The sequence below is a fragment of the Topomyia yanbarensis genome, chromosome 2 (genome assembly GCF_030247195.1).
Source record: "Topomyia yanbarensis strain Yona2022 chromosome 2, ASM3024719v1, whole genome shotgun sequence".
Classification (NCBI taxonomy): Eukaryota; Metazoa; Arthropoda; class Insecta; order Diptera; family Culicidae; genus Topomyia; species Topomyia yanbarensis.
In genome coordinates this window covers 29894204-29908456 of record NC_080671.1, presented here as the reverse complement: position 1 = coordinate 29908456, position 14253 = coordinate 29894204, and the positions used below count along the sequence as shown (strand labels likewise).

General features: G+C 38.4%; 1 protein-coding gene across 1 annotated transcript in view; it reads left to right on the top strand.

Annotated features, from left to right (window-relative positions):
* The first annotated feature begins 282 nt into the window (after positions 1-282).
* The window catches only part of LOC131681375 (protein sickie-like), a 79365-nt gene continuing 65394 nt past the window's right edge, over positions 283-14253 (top strand). Inside the window, exon 1 of the mRNA XM_058962130.1 lies at positions 283-1535. Within this exon, the coding sequence (XP_058818113.1) occupies positions 384-1535 (1152 nt within the window). The 5' untranslated portion in view covers positions 283-383. The remainder of the gene's footprint in view (positions 1536-14253) is intronic.

Sequence of the window (14253 nt, the reverse complement as noted above, 5' to 3'; positions counted from 1 at the left end):
CCCAATGCAAATGTCAGCATAAATTTATGGGCGATGGGACGATTCTCGGAAAAATGCTGTGTATCGTTTTAATAAGATTCGGGGATTTTTTAAATCGATTTGCATTTGAAATTGAATTATTTAGCATCCTAGTGTTAGATATGACTGAATGCTAATTCTTCGACTGAATAAAGTCAACGATCTGAAGGCAGCAGTCTCGAGAAAAATCATATCATAACATCATTCCTTGATTGAGCTCAACAAGCTAAATTGATTTCCTCTTTTGCTATTTCCTACAGGCATATGCACAACGGCAACGAAGTCTACGCACACCGGCTCTGCAGCATGCGCAACTAAATTAAACCAGTGACCTATCGCGCAAGTTAAATAAAACGCAGCACGCAATGAACTTAGTGAAACCAGCTGTTCCGGAGGGCTTTGCCACCATTCGGACACGGGGACTCTCCCGCAGTACTAGTCGGGCCGAACAAGTTGCCTCCTCCCGGCGGAGTGCAGGTCAAATGAAACCCGCTGGATCGGGTCCGCTGTACGAGCACAACAACGGCGCCGGTTTGACGTACAAAAGTACTTCCGCAACACTGATTTGTGTTCCGCCACCGGTTCCACCGAGAACCACCTCGGAACTGACGATGAGAAACGATGTGAAAGAGCTCGACGATAGGAACTCGTATCGCGACGATGATGATATCTACTGTACGGCCGCTCTTACATACGAAACATTTAAACCCCTGAAAAGTCCCACTTTAAACTCGGAAACGGTGGACTACGTAAATTTAGGACAATCCACGGATTGCTTGGACCGATTGAACTATGACTTCGAAATGCCCCCGCTGAAGAGTCCGCAGTACATCACGGAGCTTAAGCTGATCCAATCGAAAGCAATGGAAAGTGGCAGCCTATTTTCCAGACCGGAGACTCCACCGTACGAGAAAATACGCCACAGTTACCGATCCTCTACGCCGGAGAGCTGCGATTGCTCGTCCGGATCGTCGACCTATTCGAATCCGACCAACAGCGGAAAGAACAGTAGTTTATCTGGCTTTCTGGGACAGGAAGATATAGTAAAACCACCCCCTAACCCGAAATCACTGGCACTACAGTACCGAAAGTCCTACTCCAGCTCCCGATCGGAGATCATCTACGAAGAATCGAAAAAGCTGATCAACGGTAGCCAATCGAGCGACACCGACTCCGGCTACGACGGCAGCCAAGGAAGCTATCCGAAAATCCACAAAAGTGCCGAACTGCTGCTGAACGTAGACTCAAACAGCCGGCTGCCAGCGCGACTTACGCGGGGATGCTCCACGTTGGGACATCCAAGAGATGTTCACATTGCTGGAAATGGTTATCCCCGGAGCGGTGAAAGTAAGTCGACCACTTCGCTGGATGACGTAGGAGGAGGCGGTAGCCTCAAGACGGAGAAACTGTTGGAGCAGAAAGTCGGTGAGCAGACAACTCTCCGGAGTAAGCCGGTTATTCCGTGGTACGAGTTGGCCATCCGCAAGGATCATCGCCAGAGCTGTCCGCCGTTGCAGGTTAGTTGCGATTTTTATTTATTTATTTGTTTTAATCTTGGATCAGATCGGGCGGCGTGCAACTAAGCAGCAGCGGCAATGGGAGATGTGCTGCGCATCTTAAAAGACTGGCCGATGTGCACCGACTCACGACAGCGCGCGCTGGGTTTGATTTTGCGTACGTGCGATTTTTTGCGCTTGTTCGCGATATGTTTGTTCAAAAGTAAAGTCATAGCAGTGAATTGATTATTCGCCAGACGTAATCGTTTTATGATTCGCTGGGGTACTCGATTATTATCGGCGATAAAAAGTGAATGTGCTGTTGATTCGCATGAGTAGCGGGAGGTAATATACTGTATAGTTTGAATTATTTATTTTTACTCCACTTGAGATTCAATTGAGGGTCAAACATGCAATATTATTAACGACTATAAATGACGCATCGATGCGTTTTGGGTTTTATTTTTGTTTCTATCTAAATGATGAACAGAGGAGCACATAAAGTCAAAAGTGATGAAAAATTCAACAAACTTCGAACAAGATCACTTCGTTATGTGATGTTTCATTTCATATTGTTTGACAGATTATTGACATCCAAAAATTGTAGTTACTCTTGTTGCAAGAGATTCTATAGGAATCGACCAGTTTTACGTTTTGTTGACGTTGGTTTTACGTTTTAATATAACACAACATTTTGTTTGGATTGTTTCTGATACAAATATTTTCCCAAAGGTCTTCCAAAAATCATACAATGTTAATTAAAGTTTTTCAAATTTATTAAAAATTTGCGAGAGCTAGTTTTCCATACGAACAACGCAAATTCAATTCAAGAAGGATTTCCCTAGATAATTTTTAGCTTTTTGCTTAGGACAACTATTTCTTTCAATTAATGGGTTTAAGTAACCTTTTTATGGCAAAATAGTCAAAAGTTGTTTTAAATTATGCTTTTATAAGTTTTCTCAAAATAATGAATAATGAACACAACCATTTGAGTTTCAAGACGACCCATAATTTGTTCCTCGGCATGATATTGGGATCTCTTCTTATTTCGCTGAAATTTAATTCTTAAACTTTTTCTGTAAACGACTTGTAAGTGCTGCAAAAACTCTAGCCCAAAAAATATACTTTATATCCTTATTGCCAAGATTTGATTGGAAAGCTGAGAAAATTTTCTACTAAATTATGTGCAAATATCTTTTAGTTAAGTGTACTAAGTGACGTTTTACTAGAAAAGTAATTTAAAATTTTCTAGAAGTTTAGTTATTTGTCTAATTACTAATTAGATTATTTATTGGAAAGGTGTTTCGAGTTCCTCTCATCAGAATCCGACACTAACTTAGTGATAGGACTAAGCTGGCGTTGGATTGAAACTAGCTCCAAAAAATGGTAACACAATTGGCAAACGCTTAGTCCTGCGTGGTGTCCCGCAAGAAAAGGAGTTCTGATTTAAGCCGATGAGAATTGGTGGAGCGAAACTTGGTTTGGCTTGGCAAGTCAATGCAATATGCACTATGCTGTATTTATTCTTACTAGTTAACATAATTCATCATTATTTTAAAAATTTTAAGTCGATTTACAAAAAAATCCTATCTTTGATTTACATGAAATTTTATTCCAAGATAGGTTCCCGTTTTATTCCCTACCTAACGTCAAAAATTCAAGTTGGGCACTTTCAAGGTAAAAAAAAGTTATTTGAAAAAATACTTTTCGTTGTCCAAGCTGATTTTTTTTCAGTATATTTCGATCGAAAACTAAACCAATAAAAGTCATAATCATCTCAGAATCCAATTTCCCAACTGCTAGTTGCCTGGTACCATAGGCGGCTCCAGCTGGCTGACAAAAGGGGGGGGGCACACCTTCCTAACGAAATAGTGTCGAATTTTGGAAACTTATTCTTTAACAGGGCTCGTATTTATAGTTCGGCAAATAATTGGACATATTACACCATCCTTGAATGCAATACTATTTTTTCTACTAATCTTCAGGGAGTCCATTTCGCCATTGATCCTTTTTACTAGAAACAACTCAAGGTGATTTTTTGTGTTGTTCCTATCGGTTCATCTGAAGAGTTTTGTTATAGCAGAACTGTTAGAGATACAAACTCAAAAAGCATTCAATAGCGTCAATGTGCAATCGTGTTATTTCCCGTGCAAAGGCGAACTTCATAATTACAGAAAAATGAAATAACATTTTGATATTAGATTTCAAAGTTTGTTCTCTTTTTTCTGCACTTATTTGATTGTTTATTTCAAACATCAAATTCAATCTTTGCTTTGTTATCAGCAAGTAATTTCCATAACTCAATAAAATCTCAATTTGTTTCATTTTTTGTGGTCCAACACCACATATAAATTCTGCATCCTTGAAGAACTGCCTGTACAGTAATGTTGCCATTTTGCTTCTATGTGTGACTCCTGATTTGTTGCTAATCTGAAAAGAAACCTTTAAAATACCATTATTTTTCTTTCACAAATTTAGGAAAATTTCTTGTTCCACGAAAAGCAGATTCCCGTAAAATTAATACAAATTTAACTTATCCCTTAAGGTTGTCCTAGCTTCCATATTGGAGTCAGTATTATCATAGAAACTAAATAAAAGAACAACTAGCACAAGTCCAAGTACAAGAGTAGATTCAACCAAATTCATTAATGTTGAGAAGCATTGTTTCTCAGTCGTTGGTCAGTTGAAAAAAATCCAATATATTACAGCTGCTTTTCAAAGGTACCTTAGTTGAAATGACTATAGGTTTCACACAAGCAAGTCACTTAGGACAACTGATCTTTGGTTTACTCGTCAAAGACCTATGCCTATCTAACTGAGCGGTCAATCCATCACCGTGAAGACTACAAATCACCTAGAAGATAAATAACCTAACAGTAGCTGCAAATAACAAAAAAGCCAAAGTTCGGTTCCGTTAGCTGTACGGCTGAGTACTCATGAAATTAGAGGGATGTGTTTTGTAAACTTATGCGAAAACGAATTTCAAATAAAATAGGGACTCAAATTTAACAAGGCTACTGCTCGCGGCTTATGACAAATTACAGTTTGTTTTCGCGGATGAATTATCGGAATAAAAAATGATTTGGCAAGGGAACTATTTCTGTGGCAAGTAAACCAACATTAGCTGTCCCATGATGGTCCAGTTACGTTATAAACAGATCTAGCCGACTGCCTTAACAGCAAACTGACGTCGCAAAATTATCCACAGTTCCATCCAGTAGAGACATATTGGACATACATATTTAATCAAGAAGAACTCCATAGTGAAATAGAACGTTCAAAACCATGATTTTTGACGTAGGACTACGTCTTTGTTTTCATAAATTTTACAAAAATGGTACATAACGAAAAGTGGTCCAATTTTTAACGCATTTAATTAAGCCATCTTACGATAAATTTTCAATTTTTTTCACATATCGTCCCGAAATACTTCTAAGAATAGGTTCCAATCGATAAACCCAAAGATTTATGATATCATGGCATTAAAAATTTAAATAATGTACAACCTAGCCAAAATATCGCGCATTTACACACATAAGATAGCGCTTTCCAAGTCCGGTACGACAAATTTGTGTACCTAGCGCGCTATGTTTCTATGAATGACGTCATCATCGTCTATTTAAAGAACGGATTTGGCCGGACAAGCTCAGTTGACTGTTGAGCGGCAGGCGGAGCAGATCGCTGCGCTGTGTGTTTTAACAGCCAGTGTAGATGAGTTAGAAGTCCCCCAGCCAACATTTTGATTCACTTTAATAAGTTGCAATTTGATTAACTGGACTCTTAAACGATATAAATTGATTGTATAAAATGCACAGATCCCTTCTATGTGAACAAAAGTGGAGGCCATATACGTACAACAAATCGGTATAGTAGAACTATGTGATTTACGAAGAATTTTGATCTCATTAGAAGCATTATACAATCATCTAGCTTATCTGTTTATATGTGAACATCTTTACAATCACACATGAAGGTTTTGCAGCTTAAGGTCCCCAATGTGGTAACAAGGAGTATTTTTTTAAAATAACGTGAAAATAAAAAATCAGGATGAAATTTCTATAATTCTGTTATAAGACATAGTTAAGTCCACACTGGTAGATATGTTTTTCATGGGTGAGTTTGGAGTTACTAGAACATCAATTATTAAATTACCTGCTACGATTTACTTCCACAGTTTCGAACCTAAGATCTTCGTATTCCCAGCATAGCCGCTATGTACCAACCTATTTATACACTGTCAAGCAACGATTATATTTGATCATTTTTATCGCTTTGTGATTACGATCTTAAAATACCATATTCCAACCTAAATATGGCCCTCCAATGATACCTTCTATACATGTCAAATCAAAACCTACATTCTTTACTCAAGCCATTTTTTATTGCTCAAATATTGAATTAGTCGGACAGAGAATTTGCGAAGTGCTATAAGGAGGTGACTATTTTTTTGAACGATTTTGCAGTTTAATCCAATTGCAAATTGATTTCTATACAATGTTTCAAAATTTCCGCATGTACAATTTTGTTTTAAGTTGTAGTGGACTAATAAATAACTTCAAGTCAAAATTGTACTTGGATCACAGATTTGCATTTTATGTGAACTTTTTACAACAAAACATAATTTTTGCTTGCACTATTTGTAATTTTGATTTAGTCTGTCATTATTTGTAATTTATTGTAAACTTTTATATACGATTGCTGGTTTGCTGGGCCGTTACACTGGCTGTGGAGTCGCTCTACTCATCATCATCAGCGTTGACTCATTTTGCTTTGTGCGCTTGTGTTCAATGTTTGAGGCGAATGTGTAGCTAACTAGGTATATCTAATTTGTTACTAACAAATTAGATATTTGTTAGCGGTTACTTGCGTAACCTGCATGATAGCAATCTGTGCTTTCGTTGCGCAAAGACGAAAACTTTCTTAGCAACAAATTTACGCGGATCGATGGAAAACACAACGAAAGTTTATTATTCACATTCGATCAATTCACTGACTCATTTCCACTTAACGTGATTCATTTCCACTCAGCCTATCCTATTTTGATTCTGCTAATAGGTACATACTACAAATCCTATTTAAGAATGAATACATTGCCACTCGAAAAACCGTTGCAAAAGCGCATCTAAGTTCATATATAAAATAGGTTTCGATTCTTGTATATTTATAGTTTCGATATATGATGAAGACCACTGCATTCGCTACATTTGTATGCCATTATTTGTATTACTTTAGGAAAGTTACGATAATGGCAAAATATAACTAGAAAGCTTGGTCTATACATGAAATGTGATTATATTGTCTAATATTTGATTTTTCTTCACCGGTCCGGGTTTTTTACCACGCACAATTGAAAAGTTTTTACAATTTTTAAAAGCTGATCTTGCGCTATAAAGATTTAGTTCCAGATATTTGTTCGGTCACGGTTTTCTGTCTTCTTTCCTCAGATCTTCTCAAATAAGTTTAATTGGATTCGACCACCTACTACAAATGAAATGACCTGATAACCAAAAAGGCTTGGTTCAATATATAACATTCGATATTGATTGGTTGTGCTTAAACTATTCGTAAGAAATATATTTGATTTATTATTACTCTAAATGTACTAAGAAAATAAATATTTTACATTAAGTAGTATAGTCCTACGTCTGCAGTTCGTGCAACCCCATAGAGCTGCCCCTTGTAGTTTTTTATCAGATTTTGTATGCTTAGTAAGCATTCTGATCAATAAAGCATGTTGAATGTGTCACATACTTTGGACCAATATTTCGCATTTTACCAGAAGATTTTCCTTATAAAATGACACCATTTTTTTAGCGGTGCTACTTTTTCGAATTCGAGGCTGATAAATACCATAAACTCTATGTTCAACAATAAATCAACGAAGCATCCTCAGTTTGCAAGATTGGATTTTCTCTTCTACAACATCTCGAGCATAATTCACCGAAAAGTAACCTTATGCTAAAGTGCGGTTTTCCTAAGCGGACCATATCAGGTCAGTAAAAACCCAGGACAGTTGAAGCCCCCCTCCCTCCAGAATGTCATTCGAATTTTTGCTACACCACAATCAGCGAAGTTATTCTTGGAGATATGTGCAATCTTCAAATGTAGGGATGAGACGAAATATTTTGGATCGGAGAAGAGTCTTCAGCACTAAACATACGTCATCGAAGTAAAGCAGAAACATCAACGGTCACAAGTAGCTTCCCAATCACATTTATCTCTCGATCTATGGCAACGGTCAACCGGTGAATTGTCAATAAATGTAACTAGGTTATGTACAGAAAAAAAATGACAGCCCCATCATTTGGTTTACGGAAACTTGGTGAAATTAGTGAAACAACTACGGTGGATGGTTTGTGACTATCGTCGGTTTCACTTCGGAGCGAAGAATCCCATCATCTTGTAGGCCAGATGCAGCCGAGCGCTCATATCATTAATCTTCCCGGAAGCCTGCTGCACGCTTACCTCAGTCTTCACCTAGTAACTGCCAAAGACGAATTACCTTAGAACTCTAAACACCTTGCTCGAGACAGCGTTCAATGAATCCTGTAATGGATGATTTTTGATGAATCGTTCATTTTCCTTTTTTTGGATTGGAAACATGTTTACGGGTTTCCAGAAAATGGAAAAATACCAACAGACGATTGAGAGTTGCTAAGAAGCCGAGACTCAAAGGTGCCTTTTGAAAAGCACTAGAAGGAATCTGTTGGGTTCTGGATTGCAAGACGATTGAGATTCGAGTATATTAGGCTTTGTTTCTCGTACTCTGCATGAGAGTCAGTTTGCGTTGCATTTATTGTTGCGGTCGACCGCAACTGCAAACGTACATAGCGAATAATGGAAACTAGTCAGAACTTCGCTTATGAAACATTCTTAAAAATCATATTTTCCATTCGTTGTAAATACTTTGAAATTTACAATACAAATATTTGAAAACAAGATCGTTGCAATTATTTTCGATCCATTAAACTTATAATACCACATTGCTGGCCGATATTTTGAAATGGGCACTTATATTGAAAGATTTGATCAAGGTAAAACTGTGCGGTAAAATTTGTTTCCAATTTGTAAGTTCAGGTTTTCAACAACACTCTACAAAGGCATGTATAGCATACACAAATTTGAGGCTGTGCTAACTCAAGAACTTAGTCAACGAAAGATAGGACACAACGTCCTGTAGATGCGTAATATTGAGCTCGAAACCAGCATTTCTGTTCCCAATATGGGTCGGTATTCCCCAGATTTTTGATACCGGTACTACCGGTACCACAACCCTAATAGAAACAATGCTTTGCTTATTGCTAAAAAAATCGAAATTGCATTTGTTGCCAAAGTTGATAAATTTGCTTTCACTTTGTTATACACTTTATGTACAAAGAAAAAAAAAAACAAACTGATTACCTTGTTGATCATTTCCAAAATATTAGCATATTGAAGTTGGGAAATGTAAATATCTTTTTACCAAAACAGCTTCTGGTCGAATAGCTCATTTTAACAAATAACAGTACTATAAAATTAAGGCCTTAAAGCAGTCTAGTAACAACAGTTGTGCAGAGCAGTTCTAGTAAAATTTTCACTATGGATCAATTGTATAAATCAAAGTTAAACAGTATGCTGTGCAAAGATAAACAATCCGAAGTGGAATCGTAATAATTTACATCCGGAAGTCTAAGATGGCTTTCAACATAGCATCAGACATAAATTTATGGCACCTACTCGTCACGACCATTCCGAAAATACCCAGTCAGTCAAGATTCTAGACTGAGAACTCTGCACTCTTCACGCTGGATTCTGGACACCGGGTTCTGGCCTCGATATTTTATGCTATGGACTCTGCATTCTGAACTATGGTCTCTGCAGTCAGAACTTTAGATTCTGGACTCCTCTCGGGACTCTAGATTCTGGGTTGTGGACTATGGAAACTGAACTTTAGATTCTGGACTCTTCACTCTCATCGCTGGATAAAGGACTCTACGCGCGCGGGCCTCGAATTTCTGTACTATGTACTCTGGACTGGGGTCTTGATCCTTCACTCTGGAATCTGAACTCTAGACTCTGAACTTTAGGCTCTGCACTTGGGTCTCTGGATTCTAGACAGTGGGCTCTCTCTTCGGGACTCTGGATTCTATGCTCTGGACTCTAGGCTCCGAACTCGGGACACTGGGCTCACTATTTTGGGTTGAGGACTACGGTCTCTAGACTCTGAACTTTGGTCTCAGGATTCTAATCTCTGAACTCTGAAGTCTAGATTCTGGGCTGTGAACCATTGGCCTTTGGGTTCTGTGCTCTGGAGTCTGAACTCTTGCCTCAGTATTTCAGGTTAAGTACTTCGGGCTCTGGATTCTGATCTCAGAGCTCTGGACTCTGGCCACAGTCATTCGGGTTGAGGACTCTGAACCCAGGATTCTCGACTCTGTTCTCTGCGCTCTGAACTCTAGATTCTGCATTCTTCCTGAGCTCTGGGCTCTGGGTCTTGATTCTGGACTTTGGACTCTGAACAGTGGACTCTAAACTCTGGACTATGAACTCTGCACTCGGGACTCTGGATTCTGGACTTCGGACTCTGGGCTCTCTCCTCGGGACTCTGGGTTCTGATCACTGGGCTATGGAATCTAATCTCTGGATTATCGAACATAAACTCTGGAATCTGGACTCTAAACTCTGGTCTCACTTCTGTGGGTTAGAGGCTTTGGACTTTGGGCTCTGGATTGTATACTGAGGACTCCGGGCTCAGTATTTTGGGATAAGAGCTCTAGACTCTGGTTTCTGGGCTCTGGACTCTAGGTTTTGGACTTTGGGCTCTGGCATCTGAGCTCTGAACTCTGGGCTCTGAACTCTGGGCTCTGAACTCTGGGCTCTGGACTCTGAGCTCTGCACTCGAAACTCTGGATTCTGGACTTTGAGCTCTGTCTTTGGAGCTCTGAGCTCTGAACGCTGCGCTGTGGACTCTGGATTCTGCACTCTAAACTCGCCTCAGTATTATCTGGTCTCTGGGCTATGGCTTTTTTCCTTGAAAGTGCCCAACTTGATTTTTGACGGTAGGTTGGGAACATAATTACCTAACGTAATGAGCCTATTTTCGCTATGTTCTTTTTATCACCCTATCTGCCATCTTAGTTCAACGCACTGAGTCAAATGGTAGTGCAACAATATGGGCACTCGATTCGAGTTTTCGTTGCGCTCAAACACGAAAATTTCACCGTTTTCAGTGCAGTTCTTAAGAACAAAGCAAAGCTGTTGAGACCAATTTGTACGCGTTCTTTTGATTGTAGGCTGAGTAATTAACGATTTAGTAAGCACCCTTCTTAGTATGATGAAAAAAGGCACTTCACCCTAAAAGAAAATTTCATCCAAATCAAAGATGTTTTTTTGTAAACCGACTTTAAATTTTTAAAATCGATTTTTTTTTTCAGCGCAGAAGTGAATGAAGAATTTTTCCAATATTTTTATTAAAAACCTATTTTAATCCACCTAGCGGTGCTATTGTGCCTTTCTCAATCATGAACACGAGAATGTTTGCGTTGTTTATATTCATTAAAAGCTTTCAAATGCATATATTACATTTTATTATTGCATTATACATGACATGACATGACATCTATATACAAGAAAAGAAATCATTATTTGAGTTCTAAAATTTTGTGCAACATACTGTACTCTATCAGCTGGTTGAAATCTGTTCAGCCCGAATTCCGAGGTAGAAGAATAAGCGTTTCGATCTGAAAATCGATGTGGACACGATCGAAACGGCGAAATTTGGATAGACAAATGACAATTGCTTGGTGCAAAACAAGACATCGAACCACAGAACACACATTATCGAATCCTTGAAAAAGGTCCCAAACGGACCGAAACGTCGGATAAAGACAAAATAGTGTTTTTGTAAACCGCAGACTGCATAGCCGAAACACATAACCTCTTTGTTCTGTAATGCGGATCTTTTTGCTTGATCTAACGTGTAGAATGGATACTGCTCTGCGCATGTGGTGATACTGAAGATAGGCGGCATCCTTAAGCCAATGCTTCATGTTAACCTACAGAAAATGTTCCATCTCATGGAGACTCGATTGGGTAGAGCAAAATCTTAAGTCAACAGTCGTGGTGTAGGGTCAAAGCAGTGCTTTTTCATCAAATTCACTAATGACGACAACAGTAAATACAATAGTTCTTTTGTTCTAGATACACAAGCGACCATTCATAAATTGCGTAACGCTTTTAGGGGGTAGGGTGTATGACAAAGTAAGACATGTTGTTACATATGGGAGAGGGGGAGTAAGCTAGAACTACATATGGGATAGTAAGGAGTAAGTTACGTAACATGTTTTACTGAATAAAAAACATTTTTTTTTGAGGAATTCGTTACCTAATAGGGAAGGGGGCATAGAGAAATTTGTGACAGTTTGTTATATGGGGGGAGGGGGGAGTCAATTTTGAGCATTTTTTGCGTTACGTAATTTATGAATGCTCCCCTAGCTGTCATCGCTTTGCTCATTGGTGGTCTAACTTGGCATAGGTGAAAGTAGATCGAACGATTTCCTTTGTTCTTAAACAATGTGCATATCTTCGATAGTTTTAAATTGACTCGTATATATAAACTTTTGATAGCAATCACCAATGGTTTATCTTGAAATCCTGTGCAAGTTTGGAAATGCAAATGGTCTGTACTGTACAGTTCGAACTATGCGCACTCGCAAAGGCTTTAGAGCCGCATCGTAAAGCAAAACAATACGGCCAAAAGGCCGGCACGAAAACTTTATGATCAGGTACTGGCCAAATCAAACGGATGCATCCTTTTGGAGGATGAAAGTGTGTTAAATTGTATTTCAAACAACCTCTGGGATAGAAATTTTATGTTGCCAGGGATTACTGGGATGTTCTCAAGAAATACAAATTTGTTTTGTGGATAACTTTGGGGGTAAGTGGTTGATCTGGCAGGGAATCTGCAGCAATGGCCGGAAGACCTTGATGTTCATGGCAACCAGAGCTTGAAATTAACGCTCGTTTTCATGACGAGGAGTTTATTGCATATCTTTTTCTTCCATAGTAGGCATATTGCCCATATGTCTGTTTGGGCAAGAGAAAATTTCAAACCCGTTGCAAATACGGCACTTTCATCTTTCTTTCAATACTTTAATTTTCTAAGGATGAAACAAAAGTAATAAAATTTTATTTTGCGAAAGCAAGCTATTTCGAAGAAACCCACGTACTTTTCTGTTGATGTCGCATTTCATCCGGCGCACATCTTCTTCAGACACGGTTTTGGTCTGCTTATTTCACCAATTCTTCATCCGACCAATTTCGCTGGAGGCTGTTCTCTTCATCTTCAATTTCCGCTATCCGCTATTGGTGGATTTTGCTCTTCTGAGATGAGCTGAACTACATTGTCGTACCATTGTAACACATCATCACTGTAAGTCTGTTCAAAACGTAACGGACCATCATGAGACTTAATGAAGTATAACTGTTGATTGAGGAACTTGCTTTACTTCCGACTTCATAGTGCTATCTGTCACAAAAATGCCAGAGGAACAGATCCCTTACGAAATCATAATTTTTTCGCGAGCTTATCCGCGAAAAATTTCAGCCGTGGTATTTGTTTGCAAATCGCCTATCGTCAAGGTTTCATTGTCTATCAAAGCACATCTTGATCGATAATATTTGCAACCTTCTTGAAGACGGATGTGCCGCAGAGTTCGTTGATTAACATTTTTAGCCGCAATTGTCGATAGCTTGGCTCGCACTTAATTGCTACGTACATACCCCACCGATTTCGTTTAGATTGAAGCACAACATTAGTTACTTATTCACAGTTTATAAACGGAAGTTGGTTAAAGTTGAATCAAAGCAGCTATAGTCAACTGAGTTCAAAATAACCATGCATTTTGTCGTGTCGTCTACTTACCTTTCAATATAGAGACTCTTTTCAAAAATTTGGGAAAAACGAAGAGCTTTTGAACTTTCATTGTACTAAGCTTAATCACATTATATTATCACTAATCAGTTTGAAAACTGTTGACCAATTTTGTACTAAATTTCGTAGTATGTATCTACTTCTATGAATAACACAAAAGCTTCCGAAAATGACGCGTAAAACCCGAAATTAGTGTATTTCACTAAGAGCCGTCAATTTGGTGCACCATAGAGTCCTAATAGTATATTGGGAAGTTATTTAGGTTGTGCATGGATTTTTGTACTAAGTGCTTCATTCATCGTTCGTTAGTCGAATGAGAAGCATGTGGATGCATGGTCAGACGGTGCGGTAAGACGAAGAATTGTTGTTACCCACATATTGTTGTGCACATTAGTTTTGTTATTCAGCCTTCTTCGGCATTATGACGGATAGCTTTTTAGAACGACTGTGATTATCATTCTCTGCAACGACAGCAAAACCAAACGGGTATCAGATTCGATCTTAATTACATTAGTTAATGCAACAAACATTTTGGCGAAAACATTTTGGGATGTATTACTCCAAAATTACTTTGAAGGCTAGAATATTTTCAAGTAATTTGACACGATTTATTTATCCTATTAATAAAAAATTCAGGTGGACAATACATGAGAAGTTTCCTAAAATTTTCAAATTAGTATATTCATTCACTTTCCATATAATAACTGCACAATTGAACAATATTTCTTCAAATATCATACCAGAATACTGAAAATTGAGCCAGTGACAGAGAATCTCTAGAGGCATCTCGTTGAAAACTTGCTTTGTGGTGTACATCATAAATCAAAA